General features: G+C 53.4%; 7 protein-coding genes across 7 annotated transcripts in view; 2 read left to right on the forward strand and 5 right to left on the reverse strand.

The window, feature by feature from the left end:
* Window positions 1-621, reverse strand: part of EI97DRAFT_439696 (uncharacterized protein) — a gene marked incomplete at both ends in the record, with an annotated part of 2002 nt that extends 1381 nt beyond the window's left edge. Inside the window, 2 exons of the mRNA XM_033799572.1 lie at window positions 22-376; window positions 505-621. Coding sequence (XP_033656866.1) covers window positions 22-376; window positions 505-621 — 472 coding nt within the window. The remainder of the gene's footprint in view (window positions 1-21; window positions 377-504) is intronic.
* A 725-nt stretch (window positions 622-1346) lies between these two features.
* EI97DRAFT_172671 (2-dehydropantoate 2-reductase) lies at window positions 1347-2928 on the reverse strand. The gene has a single exon (XM_033793438.1). The coding sequence runs from the start codon at window positions 2493-2495 to the stop codon at window positions 1473-1475; it is 1023 nt and encodes a 340-aa protein (XP_033656867.1). The 5' UTR covers window positions 2496-2928; the 3' UTR covers window positions 1347-1472.
* An 828-nt stretch (window positions 2929-3756) lies between these two features.
* EI97DRAFT_172701 (uncharacterized protein) lies at window positions 3757-6322 on the forward strand. The gene is made up of 5 exons (XM_033793440.1): window positions 3757-4246; window positions 4339-4533; window positions 4629-4739; window positions 4797-5358; window positions 5405-6322. Exons 1-5 carry the CDS (start codon window positions 3967-3969, stop codon window positions 6048-6050), a joined length of 1794 nt encoding a protein of 597 aa, XP_033656868.1. The 5' UTR covers window positions 3757-3966; the 3' UTR covers window positions 6051-6322.
* Window positions 6323-6860: 538 nt separating this feature from the next.
* Window positions 6861-8359, reverse strand: EI97DRAFT_370778 (putative zinc metalloprotease; the record flags this gene model as incomplete). The annotated part of the gene is made up of 2 exons (XM_033795250.1): window positions 6861-7726; window positions 7780-8359. 2 exons carry the CDS (start codon window positions 8357-8359, stop codon window positions 6861-6863), a joined length of 1446 nt encoding a protein of 481 aa, XP_033656869.1.
* A 238-nt stretch (window positions 8360-8597) lies between these two features.
* EI97DRAFT_172680 (uncharacterized protein) lies at window positions 8598-11002 on the reverse strand. The gene has a single exon (XM_033793439.1). The coding sequence runs from the start codon at window positions 10889-10891 to the stop codon at window positions 8837-8839; it is 2055 nt and encodes a 684-aa protein (XP_033656870.1). The 5' UTR covers window positions 10892-11002; the 3' UTR covers window positions 8598-8836.
* Window positions 11003-11115: 113 nt separating this feature from the next.
* On the forward strand, window positions 11116-13305 carry EI97DRAFT_498826 (P-loop containing nucleoside triphosphate hydrolase protein; the record flags this gene model as incomplete). The annotated part of the gene is made up of 2 exons (XM_033802578.1): window positions 11116-11844; window positions 11895-13305. The coding sequence occupies exons 1-2, from the start codon at window positions 11147-11149 to the stop codon at window positions 13303-13305; spliced, it is 2109 nt and encodes a 702-aa protein (XP_033656871.1). The 5' UTR covers window positions 11116-11146.
* Window positions 13306-14381: 1076 nt separating this feature from the next.
* Window positions 14382-19348, reverse strand: EI97DRAFT_172847 (uncharacterized protein). The gene is made up of 4 exons (XM_033793441.1): window positions 18154-19348; window positions 16631-18103; window positions 15698-16583; window positions 14382-15642 (listed from the first exon to the last, which is right to left on the reverse strand). Exons 1-4 carry the CDS (start codon window positions 19115-19117, stop codon window positions 14520-14522), a joined length of 4446 nt encoding a protein of 1481 aa, XP_033656872.1. The 5' UTR covers window positions 19118-19348; the 3' UTR covers window positions 14382-14519.
* Between the last annotated feature and the right edge of the window lie 386 nt (window positions 19349-19734).

Genomic DNA, 19734 nt, shown 5'->3' on the forward strand with positions numbered 1-19734 from the left:
GCAGCGCTGTAGCACCAGCACCCTCTCCACCACCAGCAACGGCTCCGCATGCCCCGCCCTCGGTCCCGGCTTCCGGCTCCGACACCACGGGCTGGCTGACTTCGGTATTGGGTTGACCGTTTCCGGCTCCAATCTTCATGGGCTGACATGTGCCTCCTCCATTGGCTTGGGCAGGATTGGCGAATATGCATGTCAGTCCAGGTCCACAGGGGAGATTCGATGGGTTCTGCGTGAGATCATTGCAAGGGCCGTTGGTGAGGATGAAGTTGTGCGCCTCGTTGCATTGCTGGGAGAGCGTCGGAGGCGGGCAGGAGAGACCTTGCAGGAGTTGGTTGGCGTAGCATAAGTTTTTGGCCGTGAGTTCGCAGGAGCAGTCCTTTAAATAGTTAGTCGGCGATTGAGTCTCAAAGCTTTTCGCTCGATCTCGTAGGGGTTTGAAGGACCGAGAGGGTATATGGAAAGGTTGAAGTGGAGATTGCGATTGGGATTGGAACGTCTACATACCACACCGACTTGCGCCGTGCAGGAATAGTCGCAGGCACAGGGGTCCGCGCCGTAGTTAGGGAGTGGGGAGCCGAGGGCTATCGAGGCGAGCGTTAGGAGGGCGAGCGAGTGCTTCATTGTGGGCGGTGGACGAGGTCGTGTGTGCAAGTGATGATGGTTGTTGAAACAATTGCACAAGGGCAATTGAGATAGGGAATGATGGTGGTGACGGTACGCAAATGCGTCGTCTAAAACGAGAGGAAGGAAATGGAAACAACAGGAATATTTGGATGGGGTCTCCTTCAAAGCTCTTGAGAAACCGAACTCATCCCGGGTATTTCCTCTTCATGTCCGTGTTTCAAGTTGGAGACTCCCCGTGCGATATCCAGGCCACACCAATGGCCCCTTTGGGCAGTCCTATGTATGGCGGAACTCCATAATATGGGGTACATCGGAGGTGCGCGGCGAAGTGATGTTGGATCATGCACGATTCTCCTCGCCAAGGCCCAATAGGATGTGTCCGTGGTGTCCGTGGTGTCCGTGATGTCCATGTCTCCAAGCCCATCGTGACGAGTATGGGGGTGTCAGTGTGGCTTTGCACTGCTCGTTTGTTACTAAGCTGGATCGCGACGAATTGGGATTTGCTGAGAAAGGGAAGAACCGCGCAGTTGGAGTATAGCGCGGACATTGCGATGAGTAAGACGGGAGGTTTGTGGTGTTGGATCCGCGCATGCGCATAGGAGCCGCGTGCTTGGCGTTGAGTGAGACGGCCCCGAGGGTGGACTATTGTAGGAAAATTGACGATATTGGAGGGTAACCTTGTTGAAACTTGTTGAAACTTGAAACAGAGCATGATGTGGTGAAAGTTCACGGACCCCCTTTCATCGGATCCTGCCCTCTGAGTATCACCGTGGTCGTGCAGTTCTAGATTAGACGGTGAGTACGGAGTATGTGACGAGTGGTATTCCGTAGTCGAAGATCATATCATATCATATTTTGCTCCTTTGTTTGCTCTTGTCGCGCTTCTCCTGGGCCATCCGTAGTAGCGCATAGAGCGTCTGCAGCCGCGGCATCTCATAACCTCGTTCTCTCGCAATCCTAATCGGATTCCCCAGGATCACTTCCAGCTCCATCGTCTTCCCCTGTTCCCAGTCCAGCGCCATACTCGGCTTACTTCCACTCGTATTGCGCTGCGTACTGCGCAGAATCTGGTCGGATGTTGCGAATTCGGGAGGGAAAGGTTTCCCCAGAATCTTGGGCGCGACGTCGAGCACTTCTTCCATGACACCCTTCAGATGTCGAGCCAGTTCCGGATCGTTGGCCATGTCGTAGTTGGACACGCAGCCGGCGAGAACGGAAGACGGGTTCATGGAAGCATTGATGGCGATCTTATGCCATCGCACCAGCTGCAGTTTCGAGTGGTCGTAGGCACTGGCATCCTTGATGCCGCCTTCTCTGAGCAGCTGCACGAACTTGTCGTTCTGCTCTATTACGCGCGCATCGGAGCTCTGTGAACCTCCAGTATCGAGGTGGGGAAGGTAAGGCCCGCTGTTGATCCTCGTCCAGCGATTGTGCTTGATATGCCCGTGGCTGGGCTGAGCGCAGCTAGCAATAGTCACGGCGCTGCAAATCGACGCCTGAGGGAAACGCTTCAGATACGGCTCCTCGACCCCGAGACCATTCTGTATCAGCACGATGGCGGTCCCATCGTCCACCAATTCCTCCAGTATCGCCGAATCGTCGCTGACGTCAGGCAGGGCCTTTGTGCTGACGACAATGTAGTCCCATTTTATCCCGCTTCTGCGCGCTTCCTCTGGACTGGCGAAGGTGTGCGAAGGAATGAAGGTGTAAGAGCCGTATTGCGGCGATGTTACGCTGAAGCCGTTGGCCTTCACGGCCTGGTAGTTCGACCGACATATGACCGACACGAACGTGTTGGGCACCAAGGCCAGGCGGGAGGCATAGAAAGCGCCAATGGCGCCGGCGCCGACAATCAGGACTTGTGTGGGCATTGGAATGGTGGTATGATGAGACGGGGTGGAGGTGAGCGTGGCTGCTGGAGAGGAACTGAGCTGGAGATATACTGACCGGTACTACATACTATGTACAATCTGGGGAAGCTATGACGCGAGCCTCGGTAACTCGGAAGCCGAGCTGTTTTATGGCTAACTCCAACCCAAATCAAAATGTTTAGAGACATGATTTCTAAATGCCAACTCGTTGCAGAAGAACCAAAATGGGACACGTCTGATGTTTTGAGTCTCGGGACTCTGAACATCGGAGAGTAGCCAACGATGTGGGTTTGAATTCGAGGCGGTATTCTATCGTGTGAACACCGGTTCCACAGCACCAGACGACTTATCCAAGGACTATTCAGTCATTGTGGCAAATCTCATCGGACCGCCAAATACCAACTGTTTCGTTTACCATGCCCGTGAATGCATCTGAAGCTGTTGGATGCTGCGTGCGTGTACAATTGCGGTGAAAGGTAGTTTGCTTACTAAGGCAGGAGTCTCTTCTGATTGGTTTATTGGCTTGACGCCTGATAACTTTAGATCGACGACATCTCTTGTCCACTCTCTCACTCTCAACTTCCCCACCTGATTTTACCAGTGAAGGGCAATTGCATTTCATCATGAAGGCCATTTGACATATAATAATGCGAGTTTTCATCTCCGAAGAGGTCCTTTCTTGCACCATTTCTCGCTGCCAGCCGCATCCGCAGTTTGATTCTACCAGTTTTCCAACATTCACGGCGGCCTCCGCGGTGACGGGTGAATCAGTTACCGTCACGTTTGTCGTCTCCCTCTGCTATGATCGCCTCGTCTGTTCTCTTTCCCGCCTCGCGGAGAGTCACTATCTTTCAATGTCCTTGATTCATTCTCCGAGATTTCTGGGTTCTATTCATTCCAAGCATTTCCCTATCTTCATTCACTTGCTTACGGGGTCTTCCGGACTGCGGAATCAAGAAGCTGAGAATGCTTCTCGCCAATTGTTCAAGAGAATGTAGGCGACTGCAGGTCGTATTTAACGCAATTTGTCCTTCCTCACTTCGCTTTACCGCGCGCGGCACATACTGATAAATGCTCCAGTCACCACAATGACGAATTATCATTGCAAAGCAGCGGCGCTGGCGACGAGGTTGGCCCACGGCAATGTGAGATGCTCCACACCCGGCATTCGCTCTCCCCGACGAACCGTCTTCTACACTGACCATCGATCGGAGTGTACGATAATCCTAAGCCTTTCTACGGTCCGTGTCACGGGCAGGAAGAGACGTTCGGTGAAGCAAGAAACTCACATTCACCATTCACTCATGCTCGGAGCTTCACCTTTTCCCCGGGCAGGTGTCTTGGCTCCGGTGCACCAGTGACTTTAAAAAGCCTGTTCAACACTCCAAAATCTTACTGGCCCACCAACCACTCACCGGCCCGCCTTACCAAGTACCATATTAGCGGCCGAACATATATAGCTATCCGCAGCATGCCGGAGTATGCTCGTAACAATGAGGGGCCTCCACAGGAGGACCCCGTGAACCCATGTGCCGACTCGGGTAGTAAATCTGCGGGCAACGCGCCGGAGGACTCCGTGGAGGCCCGCGTTGAGCCGGCGCACATTGCGGAAGAGGGCCCGCCACAAGCCCTTCAGCGTACGAAGCTACCTCCGTTAGACATCGCCGTCGGGAGAGAGTATCTAGGCAGCTCTCCACGGCGGCATGCGTGGTCTCAAGCAAACGGCGTTTGCAAGAGTAGTGCCAGCCACCGTACGCTACCCTTTTCTTAGTCAGCAACGTGTCTTGTGTGCATGCTGTCGTCCAGTTTCTGAGCAGTCGCGCTAATGTTTTTGTTTACATAGCAACAAGACTCGCGATACGGCGCCGCGACCTTTCGGCCAAACTCGAGCAGCTTCTTGCTAAACCCAAATCCCGCAGCTCCACCGCTGATCCCAGCGTTGGATCAAAGATGGACTTCAACAACGGCTTTAATACTGGGAATGCTGGCATGGGTTTCAATCCTCTTATGAATATGATGTTCATGCCGAATACCCTAGGTATGTCTAACCAAACACTCGACCACTACTTGAGCGCGGCGCGTTACATGGCTGAACCGTCATATCGGTTTGAGATGTCACTAACGCTTAGCCAGGTGAGATGCCACCTACACCATACACCTCGGGGGGAGTGGCGTATGAGACCGGCAATTTGAAATTTGAGGTTCAAGCACTCAAAAACTCAACCGACTTGCATAACCGAGAGAGTAAGTGGCTTTGCTTGGATTCGGCCGCAGTTTAGTCCACTAACGCCCATGTGACAGTTCTGCGACATAGCACCAGCATTGCGGAGCTGGTCAAAATGAACGTTGATATGCTCAGGAGTATGAGAGCTCTTGAAGGACGCGTTCAACGCCAGGAGGTCATCATCGAACGTATCCAAGCTGTAGCGGAGCAGGATGACTTAATTCGACGCGCGCTCTCTCAAAACGGGATTGAAGTCCCAGGACGTGAACATAGGCGCTCGCCAACCCCAAATTTCTCGGAGGACGGACTCACCTTCGGAAGTGAGGAGGAAGGGATCCTCAATCATGACCAGTATGTGCGCGATTACACGCCTGTTGAGAACAACGTACTCCTACGCAGCGTCCATACACCACCTCCACACTCCCCAGCTGGGCCGTCTGGCTCCTCTCAGAATACACCGAACAATAAAGCGGCCACCGGATCGCCAAGCAAAACGCCAAATTCCAAATACGGAAAGAATGGCGTTAAGCCGGGGCATGGCATGCTTCAGAAACGCAAGGTCCACAATGGAACTTCCATGCTGCCGCCGCCAATGACTTTCGTTCCGCGTGTCCCGCTTACTGACAAGGAGATCGTTGTGTAAGTGAGCCCCCGCCACCCACATGAAATACACTGATCAACATAGCTACTTCTTCAATTCGCTCTCTCGCCCCATCGTCTCTATTCGACTATACGCACGCGGTTGGGGCCCGTCCAAGATTGTGGAGACGCTCAATGCGCACCGTGACATCGAACCTCCGTATCTGCGTAATACTTGCTCTGTGAAATGCACCACAGCACAGAAGCGAGGGGTTGAGAAGTGGGGAGCGGAATGGGACACGAGCAGGCGCGAGATGTTCAGCAATATGGATGATGTCGAGGCCACCCGTCTTATGTACATCGGTGAAGACGAGTGTGAGGAGCCTGTTGATATCGATGTCCTGGAGCTTCTCAAAGGACTGAAGAAGCATGCTGAGCTCGATGTGGAGAGCGAATACCCCCAATATGGCATCTTCACGCGCTGTGTCATGTGGTGCGAGGAGAACCAGAGATCCTGCCTCATGTCCAACATCCATGAGGTCGCTAAAGCTCTTGAGGAGGGCAACACACATCTTCTCGGCAAAGAGCTCAGTGTGCGTCAAGCTAATGAGGAAGCTCCATATATGTCTTCCGGAGATCAACGCCAAACTCGCCTGAACGAGATCGCTGACGATCACGAGCCCATGTTTACTCAAGCCACCCACGATGACGGTGGTGATGATCAGGAAACTGCGCTCTTTGAGCATTCTTGAGCACTACAGCAGCTCAGTCGTTGGTACAATGGTTTGACTCTTGGACAAGCACGAACTTACGACTAACGCCGTGGACGCCGAATGCAGCTCTAAAGTCACGACTTACGATTCGTTCCAGTGGCTACGACGTACCATTTTCTTGCCTCAAATCCGACGCCATGCGGTGTTTTTCCGTGTCTCTCTTCATTTACGGTCGACCTCCTTTAATTCACTTCCGGCTTCTGCAGATCCTCGCCGACTTTTCTTGCGTCAACCTTTCAGTTTCAGGTCAACCTTTTCGATGGTCTTTCCGGTTTTCTTTACGACTTCAGTTGCGACTCTGCTTTCTTCGACCAGTCTCAGTCTTCTTACGATTTCCGTGCGACCTTCGCTCTGCTTGTTAACAACGCTTTAAAGCCTCCGCAACGTGCAGCATCCTTCAGCTTGTTGCAGCTCGGAGCGATAAAAAACTGTTGCGGCCAACGGTGAGCTATCTAGGCTGCAACTCCCAAAAAAGAACACTCATTGAACACTAATCTTGTACAACATAGATGGATACGCGGTTATGGTGGGTTGTGTTCTAGATCTTCTTCTAGAAAATTTTGGGCTGCGGTGGAATGAAACTTGGGATGGTCTTGTGCGAACCAGCTCATGCTCGCGGGCGCTGGGTTGCTTCAAGGGTCACTCTGGCTTCAGCTTTGTACTTATAGGCGGATGGAATCCAATCACAAGTTCTTCGATTAGATGATGCCATTCCCACGTTCATGAGACGCTAGATGGAGACCGGATGTGACTAGTTCCCTTATTTGCATCATCTTTTTCCCACGCTCATCACGAAGGCGGCGGGAAAGGAAACACCGCTGGACTTCTATACCCATTCTTCCCCACGGCCCTCACTCCAAAAATCACATTGTCCTTACTCAACGGCACCCGCACCTCACCAACCTTTCCCACCTCCAGCACATTCGTCCACAACGGAGCGGTCGTCGCCCGCCACACAACCTCATACCCCTCCGCCTCCTCACTCACCCTCCACCTCAACCTCGTATCATTATCCAGCACCGACGTATCGATAGTAACATTCCGCGGCATCCCCGGCGCCTGGCTCAAACTCCACAACGTTGCGAGATTCACCCTCGCCACGCGAGCCGTGTACTCAACGTCGACAAACTCGATGAGATCGCCATACACGGTCCCATTCTCGGTCCGCACATCCTGATGCTGGTGCGCAAAGTCCTCGTTGGGCTCCGTGTACCGCACAGCAGGGTAGCCCGCCTGGAGAAAAGGCGTATGGTCCCCGCCGCGCAGGAAGCGGTCCAGACGGTAGACGATTGCGATTCCCATGCCCGTTGCATCGTTGGCGGCCACTTCTGCCGAGAGGCGCGCCAGGTTCCGTGCGGGACTGTCGTTCTCGCCGCCAATCTGTAGTCTTCTCGCGGCCGTGGCGGCGGATTCCGAGGGGGGCGGGCCTTGCGCGAAGACTCGGACGGTGAAGGGGTCGCGTTGGCCGCGGTCACCCGTCGAGGAGCCGACGATGTCGTTGTTTAGCATGGCTTCGACGTTTGTGCTGGCGTTCTTGAGGGTCTGGGCGAGGAAGGTGGAGCCGTAGAGGTTTTGCTCTTCGCCGGATACGGCGGCGAGGATGATGGTTGAGGCGGGTTGGCGGGTTGCTAGGATGCGGGCGAGTTCCATTACCACTGGTACTGGTGTTAGATATGGAGAGTGGATATTTTGGGAGGGAGATACGCACGCGCGGTGCCAGATGCATCGTCATTGGCGCCGGGGGCATCGGAAGTGTAGTCCAGTACATCGGTGACGCGGCTGTCATAGTGACCAGATATTACGTATACTCTGTCCGGGGATGTCGAGCCCTTGATTGTAGCAAGCACATTGGAGATCTTGACTGGGAAGGGGATTCGTGAAGCTACACCTTGAGTGTAACTCTGAATAGACGCTGTCATGCGTCCCTCCGACTTGTCCGCGAATTTGCTGAATTCGGAGTATATCCAGTCCCGTGCTGCTCCAATGCCTCGTGTAGTGCTGTTCTGGATCGAGAGCGTATGCCTTGTGCCAAAAGACACCAGCTTTTTGATGTATGCTTCGATGTTTGCGGGATCGATCTCTTTGAGCATTTCCTTGAGCTCTTCCGAAGGGGCCTGGGGCACTAATTCCTTTCCCACTCCCGACGGTGGCCATGCTGCATTTGCGCAGTCCGTATATATGCTTGCATTGGCGGCAACTGGAGGTGGTATTACAGCTCGAGGCAGGACGAATTCACCGGCGCGGACTGCGGTCAACAGCGCAGTGAAGTATAGCTTTACGGAAGGCATAATGCGGACCCAGCTATTCGATTTTCTATAAGGAGGTTAGACATGATAGATATGTCGAATTCTTCGCATTCTCCGGTTATGTAGCCAAGCGATGACGGGAGAGGAGCCATTGACGGAATCGACATGGATGTCTACTGAACTTCCCCTCTGAGTTAGTGAAGCGAGGTCGTTCCTGATAGCCCCTCACTCAATATACGATTGCCGGTGAACACTCCCAAGCTGAAGGCTCGGCAAACGTAGAGCCGGTATCGCGTACGGAAGATTGGCGCGCGGCACGAGTAAATGCTTCGTTAGCTTTCAAAGGAGCTGGTTACCACATTAGGAAGGTCAGTCGACGCGGATGAAACTACCATCCTACAGATCTTATTCCAGGTACAAGAAGGATTAGAGGCGAACACAGAAACCCAAGGAAACTGTCAAAAGAAAGAAGAATGCCAGTAGTGTCGCCAATGGCACTCTCATTGAGGCGTTTGTAACTTAAGGATACATTGCTGGCTTTGCATCCATATCCATATCATCGGGTGATATTGACCGAGCTCTTGACAAACCAGCATCTCCACCTTCGATTGAGGGTGCAAGCCATTCCGCATTGTCATTTGCGTATCCCTCGCGGCCCAACTGCCCATCTTCATGTCCAGTGCCTGGGTCGTGTGTCACCGCATAAGTGCGAGCTCCCCGGAGGGGCATATCGGTCCCAACCACCTTCCTCCGCTTTCTTAATCGCCGGTTGCTACCGCCTTCGTCATTTGAGGGAACTGACTCGATTTCCTGCTCTGCAGACGGTAAGGGCCCAGGAGAAGGAGTCTTGCGGTTCTCCTCGAACATTGCGCGAGGAACGGGCTGCTCAAATTCTTCCCATTCAGCACGATACTCAATGTAAGCACGCCAGTCATCCTCTTTAATCCCAACATTTCCCCGCTGAGTCAGTTTTGTTTCTTCTGTTCCCTCAGTTTTGAGCACATTTTCGACCGTGTCCGGCGAGGCACCGTTGAGCACAATCCAAAGACGTGATTCTTCCGCTTGGGCTATACTCGCGTCCATAGCTTCCAAGGCATCGTGTTCTGACCCCTCTGTTGGGCTTGGAGACCGGCTAGGTACGCCAACAGATGATACTGGTGAGGAAACGGGTGATTCATTATCAGAACCGTCGTTCTCCTCGGGCGCGTGCATAGTTTCGTCGCCCTCTGAATGATCTGAACCAACAGAACTTATATCTCGGAACGGAAGCGGTGTTCCACTACGCATTGCTCTTGCCCTGAAAGTCGTATTCTCAACTCCGGAAGTAGGACTGGGCGTGTCGCCCACCGGAGTGGTGTCTTCTGATAATGGCGGAAGTGTTTCCAGCGCCTCCTCGACTTCATTCCAACTCATTTCACGCCTCTGCTTCCCCGATCCTTCAAAAACGCGAAGACCACAGCGTCTTGCCACGCGCCTCCATCTTTCTTGAGAATTTCTTGGCAGTCGGAGCATGTCGATTGCAGTCAAGGCGTCCCGTTTTTTCACCAGAGAGGTAACTCCCTTCTTGACACGCCAGCCTTGGGTTCTTATCCTAGAAGTTGCCTGGACTATGCTCGCCTGCACCAGACGTTTAGTGAGCGAAAGCACTAGGGTATGGAAATCGATCAAGGCGGTCCGATATATTGAGGGTCTGGAAGCCAATGGCGATCTCAAAGTTGTCCAATGCGGGTACCACGAAGGTGGGCTCGCAGAGCCGTTCATGAAGACCTCTGTGGACAGCTGTAGTAGGTTGGAGGTGTTAAGGAGGTTGGCTTCCGGTATATCTTGTAATATTTGCGAGGTTGGCTGAGGGGCCTGTACAGAGCCTGCATCTGCCTGGCCCGCTGCCTCTGGAGGTTCGGAGGATGACAGAGAAGGCCTCCTTGACGAAGGAATAGCAGCTTCAATCTCCTCCGCGATTTCGGGCGTGATGAGCCAAAGGTTTCCGAAGCGTTCTTGCTCCTTCTTTGCTTCGAACCTCTCCTGATACCAGGCAAGAGCATCAGCAGCCAACTCCAGATGCTCACTACATTCAGGACTGATCTCCGAAGCAGGAGGAACATCTCTAAGTGTCACCATGAGACTCCCCTGCTGCGTTGACGTATCCTGGAGAAGAAGCAAGAATTGGCGTACTTCTGGAATCGACTTGGTCTTCACCGCAGTCGCGATTCCGGGTATGTCATCCTTGCCCAGCCTCTCCAGCGCAGCAAAGAAAGTGGACTTCTCCTCGACGGACCAGGTTGATACGCCAATCTGAGCTCTTGGAGGATGGAAGGAAGCATCTGATCTGAATCGAATGGCGGCGTCTTTCACATCCTCGTTATACAGTGTCCGGTATGCATCCTTGTAATGGCCTTGTAATTCGTACCTCACGTCCGGAATCGTCTCGAGAGAGCTGGACCGAGAGCGCCGCCGCTTACGACTTGACCGTGATGCGATAGAGGGAGCTCTTGAGCTCTTGCGAGACCTTTCTTCATCAAAAGAGGACTCCTGCGATTGCTCAACTGGCTGATAGTCTGATTCTGTGCCGCTCATGATGGCGTTCCCCGCATTTGTAATGGTCTAGTGCTCCTGTGGGAGTTGCGGGACTACCTCCAGATCCTGGTGAACCGGACGAGGTCATGGTGAAGCGTGAGCACCTCTGATTGCTGGGTGTGAAGAAGCTCCAGAAAAAAGCCTCGAGGCGCGGAGCCCTGCCAAGCCCGCACTTGCGGCGCTAGCCCCGACGCCAACTTCAACCTTATTCGGACGCGACGCGACGTATATCCTGCGATCCAGTTCGCAAGCTTCATGTTACCATTTTCTCGATATGCCTTGAGAATCTTCAGCCGGGCAGGCACCAGGCCTGTCTGTCTTGCAGTCCGAACGGCTTCGACGGCGGCCACTCCGGTCATCGTTCCGCCGCCGGACCCAGCCCTACCCTCAGCTTCGCCGCTTCAAGTTACACTGCGCGAGTACCAGGAAGAATGCATACAATCGGTGCTATCGTACCTGGAGAAGGGTCACAAGAGACTAGGGGTGTCTTTGGCGACTGGGAGCGGGAAGACTGTTATCTTCACGCATCTAATCGACCGTGTACCGTCCGTCGAGGAAGCCTCGCAGACACTCATCCTAGCCCACCGGCGTGAACTGGTCGAGCAAGCTGCGCGGCATTGTACCCTAGCGTACCCAGATAAACATGTGGATATTGAGATGGGGAATCATCATGCGTCTGGGGCAGCAGATATCACGGTGGCGTCGATACAGAGTATCATGTCTGGCGATAGACTGACCAAGTTTGACCCGTTGAGGTACAAGCTGGTCCTTGTGGATGAGGCACACCACATCGTCAGCTCGCAGTACTTGGAACTGTTGGAGCATTTTGGGCTCAGGCATGAGAACGATTGGACCCAGGTCTCAGCACCTGCTCTTGTTGGTGTGTCCGCCACGTTCTCTCGGTTTGACGGCAGAAGATTAGGCGCAGTGATTGACCATATCGTCTATCACCGGTTCGTGGCCCTAGGAAATGAGGACGGTCCAGACTTCTGACACCCTCCAGTGATTATATCGACATGATTGAGGAGAACTGGCTCTCCGACGTCATCTTCACCACCGTCCAGACACAAGCAGATCTCACTAAAGTCCGCGCCGGCGCCAACGGGGACTTCCAAACGGCCGCGCTCTCCAACGCAATCAACACGGACGAAACCAACGAACTCGTCGTCAAAGCCTGGCTGGCCCGCGCCAAGGATCGCAAATCCACCCTCGTCTTCTGCGTGGACCTGAACCACGTCACCAGCCTAACGGCAAAGTTCCGCCAATTCGGCATCGCAGCCGAATTCGTCACGGGCGATACGCCCAAGAAGCTCCGCAGCGCCAGAGTCGATGCCTTCCGCAACGGAGAGTTCCCCGTGCTGCTCAACTGTGGCGTTTTCACCGAGGGAACCGATATCCCTAACATCGACTGCGTGTTGCTCGCCCGGCCGACGAAGTCGCGCAACCTCCTTGTCCAAATGATCGGCCGCGGTATGCGGCTCCACAAGGGAAAGGAAAACTGCCACATCATCGACCTCGTCGCGGCCCTAAGCACCGGCGTCGTGTCGACCCCGACTCTCTTCGGCCTTGATCCTGGCGAAATCGTCGAAGAGGCCGACACGGACGCCATGCAGAAACTCAAGGAGCGCAAGGAACGCGAAAAGCAAGGCGAAGAGAACGTCGCACAGGCTGAGAAGGACGTCGAAAGGACGGCATTCAGGGGCAACATCGTCGGGCCCATCACCTTCACCGACTACGACTCGGTGCACGACCTCCTCGCCGACAGCACCTCGGACCGGTATATCCGCTCGCTCAGCAAGTACGCGTGGGTGGCCGTCGGGGACGCCAAATTCGTCCTCACGACCAACTCGGGGAACTACCTCGTCATCGAGCCGGCAGCCTCTCCGTCCCAATCTACTACCGCCGCTTCCCTCCGCTCCGATCAGGACATCGATGTGGACATGGGCATCCCGCCCACCCAATCCTTCACCGCAAAATACTACCGCAAACTGCCCCCCAGCGCGGCCTCGCGCTCCAAGTCCCCCTACGCCACGCCCCGCGTCGTCGCGTCGGCCGACTCGTTCGAGCACATAGTGCACGCGGCCGACACGTTCGCGGCCGAGGTATTTGAGCACATGTGGATCTCGAGCCGGGCGGCGTGGCGGAAGCGGCCGGCTAGTGCGGCGCAGGTCGAGTTTTTGAATAAGTTGGATTTGGGAAAAGACGGAAAGGATGGCAAGGGGAAAGGGATTGCCGGGGGAGTGTTGACCAAGGGAAAGGCGGCGGATATGATTACCCGGTTTAAGCATGGGGCGAGGGGGAGGTGGGAGAGGGGGAGTAGGGAGCGGAGGGGGGCGGAGAGGGTGAGGAGGAGGGAGGAGGAGGTTAGGAGGAGGTTGGCTGCGGAGGTCAGGGTGGGGCCGCTCGAGGGTTAGGGTAGTCAGTGAAGGTTACGAATGGAGGATATAGTATACGGAGTAACGGTAAATAAATGTCCCCAGTGGACATTTCCAAGGCTCTCTATCTTCCTGCGTGTTGTGGTTTTTGAGGATATTCGTATTGCTAGCTAGCTATCCGCCTGCTCCCGTGTCTGACGTGTGTTGTATGCGATATGGTTGATATCTCTGATATCCCAAATGGGTCAAAACGGGGAGGGGGTGGTTAGGATGTATGTGGTGTGCTTCGTTGAGAGGGACGTTGGGGGGAAGTTTTGGTGGTGGTGAAGGTGGTGGAGATGAGAACCGCCTGAAACAGGATGGAGCGCGGCGTGTGTCGAGTAGAGAGGGAGAGGTCGAGAAGGCATATTTTTTCTTCCAGTGGCAGGGACGATTCTAGCGGCAGTGATGTTGACGAGAATCGACTGCAGCCGGACAAACTGCGGCGACTGTCAGGAAAAAAGTAGACAGTGCGAATGAAGTGCGGCTCCATAGGTAGGCTAGGATCATGTAGGCCAAGAAGTCCCGGGTTTTGACCAGGAGTTATCTATATGCGGGGTTCGAATGAATGTTTCAAAATGGATGGCAGAAAGTGGTGATATGTATAAAGTCACGAATACATCAAGAACTCAAAATCAACGGACATGAAAGCCAAACGCCCGTATTAGTACGATTACAGCAAGTTCAAACCGTGAATATCTCCTTCCTGCTCTGCCAACCAATCCTTCCGGCTCAAAACTTCCCGTCAAATGCATGTCCAACTCATCCATACCATTGATAGGCAACAGTGTACAATGGATGGATTCAACGGGCCACTACTGGACCGTGAGATGATAGATAAGGGATAGTCCGCAAGCGATAGATCATAAATTCGTGCGGAGAGTGGACGGAAACCCCCAAGGAACTGGTGCAGGTGGTTACCAAAGGGAGCGCCAGTGATAAGACGACGAGCAAGCAAAGGCCCAGGAACCGTGAGCGAAACCGTCACGAAGCGAAGACGAATCCAGCTAAACGATTCAACGATGCTAGAACTCCGCCTCTACGGCTGAGAGAAACCTTTACGCCTATTCCCCTCTCCTACCATGAAACATACTATGAAACACCCGGAAACAAATACGCAAACCCGTAACGATCTTGATACTTCCTACCCCTAGTAATGGACAATCCGCATACCCCCGCTAACGAATCGGCACCCTATCAATACCGCACACCCCTCACAGCATCTCCCTAGTAACATCCCTGACCCAATCCTGCACGCTCCTCGCAAACCGTCTCCTATCCTCCTCCCCTCCTCCAACCAAACCCTCAGGACCCCTTCGTCCTTCCTCCCCAGCAAGGCGCAGAAACCCCGCCAACTCGCTAAACTGCCTCCACACTCCCTCCGAAGTCTCCGTAGTCAGCAGCACGAAAAGCGCATTCTCCTCATCAAAAGGCACATAATTGATATCCCCATCCAAATACCTCACCAAAACATCCGCATCAACATGCCACTTCTTCGGCGCCGGCAGTCCTTCCAAGGGATCAATCATCAAAGGCGTGATGATATTGTCATCATCACCCGCCGGATTAGATCCAGAACCCTGCTTCGGCAGAAAGCCTCCCATGAACAGGACTCTTCTCTTGAGATCGGACTCTCTGGGGCGCGACCTCTTCGTCATGCAGCGGTGTTCCTGGGCACGAATCAAGTTCTGGATGTAGCGAAGTAGGAGCGTAGCCTCGGCGCTCAAGATGCTGAAGTTGTATATGGTACCGTCTGTGCAGACGCCGACGACGTCGTCGATGAGGACGCCCTTTGCGGGACCGGTTGAGGGTCGGGCCCACGGCGTCCGGAATGCGTCTTGTTGAAGGCGGATCACTGATCGTGAGAGATGGGCTTCAAACAAAGCGGGAATCCGTTGTCCATAGTCCTCTTCTGAAGGGTAACTGCGAAAGGCCGGATGGAGGACGCCGCTTACTGTGCAGACCTTGTCTGCTAGCAGGATGAGGGTGCGGCCTTGGTTGGACCGCGTTTCCACGGTTTCGTCACTGTGGTCCTCTGCTTCTTTTCCTCTTGTATTATCGATAGCCTCAGATGTGGACTCATGCAACGAGGTTATCTCGTTGTCGGGAATTGCATTTGCAATATGAGTGTGATGCGTCAAGAGCCGGGTACGGCTTTCGGTATACACTGGAATGAGTATCCCGTCTCGGCCGCTTAAGGTTGCCACATTGGAAGATAGTTCCTTAAACTCGTAACAAGATAAGGAGTGTGCGGCTGTCGAGACGTAGACCCAGGGAGGTTGACAGCTGATGGACACGACGTCCGATTTTAAGGTTGACTCGGCGAGCCGAATGAAACTGCGTATGATTTTAGTTCTAGTTCTTTGAGGCTATATCATACAAGCGAGCTTACTCATTTTCTGCTATGGAGTATTCGTCCACTACGACGATCTTGCCATAGCCATAGATGAAAACGTTCGGACTGAACAGTGATATTGACCGAATCGCGCCAGGGTACCATGAAGTCCTTCGTTTCCGTACCAGTTTGTTCTGCACAATCTGGTAGTGCATTATACGCCCGCGTACTGGCTTGCCGTATTCCTGATGAGCTGTGCCAACGACAACGTGGTGATAAGGATGGCCCATTTTATTTTTCGCAATCCATTCTACAATGGAGCAGATCCGCTCATAAGGCCGCAGACTGCCTTCTTCGGAGACGAGGGTTTCAAGTCGAGGCGTAAGGTCGCCTATATCCTCAGTCGCACCTCCTTCATCGTCGAGTTTAACGACCTGTAATCCCGTGTTGATGGTGCGATACCCGTCGGGAGGCACTTGAACCTCTCGCGGCTCGGAAACGGAGACAAGAATACGCTGCAAGCGCTCGGAGAAAGTCACTGTGGAAGGTGTGGCACCAATCGTCCATTTTCTCGGAACTGCTTGAGGCCCCTGTGGCAGCGGTACTTTGTATCCTGTCTCGCACTCGATGCGGGACAAAAGCAAGTTGTCGCCAGAAACAGTGAAGATAAGGCTGGCAAGATCCTGATCTGCATCATCTTGCTGCCAGCGCAGCGGAAGCTGACCAAAAGCCATTATTTCCTGCTGCTGATAACATTCATTATTTATGTCGGTGAACCAAATGGAGTCGATAATAGGGAGAGAGGAGTTCGGGGTTCTGTGATGTACTTGGACGAAGTCTGCCCCACAAGAGGCAAAGGCGACAGAGGGGTTGGTTATACAGGGCCATAACCGGACCGAAGAGGTTCCCAGAGTAATACGGTTCATGAGATCGATGCTGAGCTCTGCTTCATTTAGTATCCGAACTGCGACAATCCGGAAACAAACTTACCAGCTGTCTGTGTTCGGAGGGCGAAACTTGCCAGTGACCCATCGCGGAGACCGCAGAGTAAGACATGCTTCTCCGAGTAACGAAGCATAACAGCACTCTCGCAAACAGCGGCTATGTATTGTGGCCCTTGCAATCTATTCAAGTCGCAATGAAGAACTGGTTCTAAGCCTGTTTGTGAGATTCTGATCATACGTATGGAGGAATCCGTAGTGCCGACCAACACATGCGGCACTCCTTCAACGTCCAGGACCTCAACACAGGTCGGGTCAGATGGAAGTCCATAGCGGTGTCTCACTCCAAACTTCCCTGCTTCGAGTAGCTCGACGGTTTCCAGAGCAAAAGATTCAGTGCCCCTATACGCGATGGCCAACTGACGTAGCTGGGGATGAGCAGCCGCGACCAGAGCAGCACCATCAAGGGCGAGACGATCAAGCAACACCAAACCAGCGCGGCTGATTACTCTCGCTTCTCCATGGATTACCTGTACCATGAACAAATCAGAGATTATGCTTAAATGTAGCGTTTCATGTCGTGATAGGCCGTCTGCATCAATCTCGTTCTCATTGGCGATATCTTGAATGCTGTAGACTCCGTCCAAATATGTAACGCGAAGGGCCAGACTTTCGTGCGGAAAACTGCACAGGATGGAGGCGTACTGCTGCACCACGGATTCCTCTTCTACCAAGGTTTCTTCGGACCCATGATCGATGATCCACAACCCGTTGCAGCCTTTCATCCCTTGACAGTGTGTGTCGATCTTTGCTTCGATACCTCGCCGAACCTCCGTAATGGAACCGTACGGTGCCCTACCGTGGCCGAGGAGTATACTACGCCGCGACGTGGATTCTGTGGACGCCGAGGGGTTTGCCGATGCTGAAGATTGCGACCACATAGTGCGCGGCAAAGACATGGTTCGTCTCGTTGGCATCGTTGTCAGGTCCATTGTAGGTGCCCAGTTGGGTATCTTCTCAAGGGTTTCGAAGCTATAACTTGCTTCATGAGGTAGGTTGACGCCTCCCGAGACCCACGATCCAAGCTTTGAGACATAGCCATCGCTTGAGACCCCTGGGGCGGCGAATATATCAGGTTGTAGTCTGTTCAAAGTGTCCGAGTCCACTTGTAGGCTTGCGAACGCCCTATCTATCGTTTGCGGCAATGACCCCGCATCAGATATTTCCAGTGTCATCGACCGCCCAACCTCAACGTACAGAACCTTGCCATCCTCCCGGGCGATATAAAAAGCTTCCTTGGGATATTCGTTATTACGTTCGGCGCTCTCCCATTGTACCCAGATCGGGCTGCTATTGCTGTCCCCTGGGAGAACAGGCGCAAGCATCTCTGGTGGAATCTGAGTCCGGTAACACTGGCTCGTTCCAGATAATATGTTTCCATAGGCCGATATGTGCCCATTGAAAACCAGAAGGAAAGCCGGGCTGCGTCTGAGAGGTACAAGTAAGGATGGATTGTTGTCCTCTGCATTGGTTTTAGTCTAATGGCCGCAATTTTGGAAACAGACAACTGACCAGTATCAATATTTACTCGCTCGGCACGGAGCGTTGGGCTGCTTGGTTCGTGATCGGCGACCCAATCGTAACAGGTTATTTTCGTCCTCCCAGAATGCGCTATTACAAGGATGGCAATGACATGCGGGTCCTCTTGTTCAGCGCTGGGTGCGAGGAAATCCATATGGATAATACGTCCATTGGTAGGGATAGTGATTTCCTCCGCCACCGGAGTCGAGTTCGCGTCCACATATTCACGCATGTGTTCTCGCCATGCAACCAATGTTTGCGTCTTGCAAAATACAAACTGTCCTTCTAGGGCCGCGATCGCTATCGCTCGAAAATTCGGAGCCACCGCGAGGAAAGGGCCGGGTCGTTCAATGCGTGATTTTCCGCCGGGGAGTCGCAATGTTCTGTGGTGGAACTTGATATGCCCATTGGACGTTGGACACGCCCATAGAAATATCAGTGATTTCGTGTCAAGCGTCAGGACCAACATCTCTGGTGGAAGTTGTTCTGAGTCTTCGCCGGCGGTAGACCTGCGATGGGCACGGACATCCTTCCTCTTGATGGGGGTCCCGGCATGCGCATTCTGGTGAGTCTTTTGTGGGCTGCCAAACACTCTGGCGGCTAGTATCTTGCCTCCAAAATCCGATTTGGTGGCGATATGGCGAAGGGTCCCATTGGCAGTTGCTTGCTTCAAGTGGACGAAGTCCTCCCCAACAAAAACAACATCATTTAGGTTCTTGTGACGAATCTTGGCTGGGAGCATCATCTTGATGTAGGAGCTGGAAAGGAGTGTTCGCGACATAACGCCCAAGGGTATGGACTTTGCGGCATCGCTCCGTGGGGGATTCATCTTGGCCAAAGCGGCCACTCTTGCTTGCTCTTCTCTTGCTTGCTGGGCACGCAGGAGCTGATAGGGAGTCATAGGCGTCTGCACTGACTCGCCATCAATCGTTTGTGTTACCATGACCAGATCCATGATGAAGGAAGATGGGAGTAGCCACCGAAAGAGTTGGGACAGAGATGACAGGATATTCGAGGATGTCCCTACGGCTGCAAAGTAAGACCAAGACCGGGACCGGGATTACTCTCTCAAGCAGTTGCTATCGGAAGCGCTGCAAACATGGAAGTTGCAATCTGTACCATGGTTTCGCAGGCCTTGGCTACCCATTCGGCGTTGCCATTGCAAGAGCTTCTTGAGGTTCTGTTGCGAGAAACTGGGAAAGCTATGACACCGCAACTTGTCCCAATCGCCAATTCTTATGCCGGTACAATGGTGAACCCTAGAACTTTAGCATCTGCTGACACGAGAGCCATAAAAGTAGGGGTACGCTTGCAACTGATGCAGTGCTTTTCATCGATTTTCATAGAGATCAAGTCGCCCCACTGCTTCGTTTACTCGAGAGAGCAAGGGAGCGATATTCGATGAGGCGGGGTCCCGGATGCTACAAGTAAACCGGAACCCGATAGGTGACCTTGAGGAGACAAGAAGGAAACAGGCAGCAGAACCGTTGAATATCGGAATCTCGGCCACTCCAAAGCTTGGAGACAGCAAACTTCAGATACAAATCTGTTGCTTCCAAAACATCCGCATTG

This window comes from Westerdykella ornata, assembly GCF_010094085.1.
Source record: "Westerdykella ornata strain CBS 379.55 unplaced genomic scaffold EI97scaffold_3, whole genome shotgun sequence".
NCBI classification, from domain to species: Eukaryota; Fungi; Ascomycota; class Dothideomycetes; order Pleosporales; family Sporormiaceae; genus Westerdykella; species Westerdykella ornata.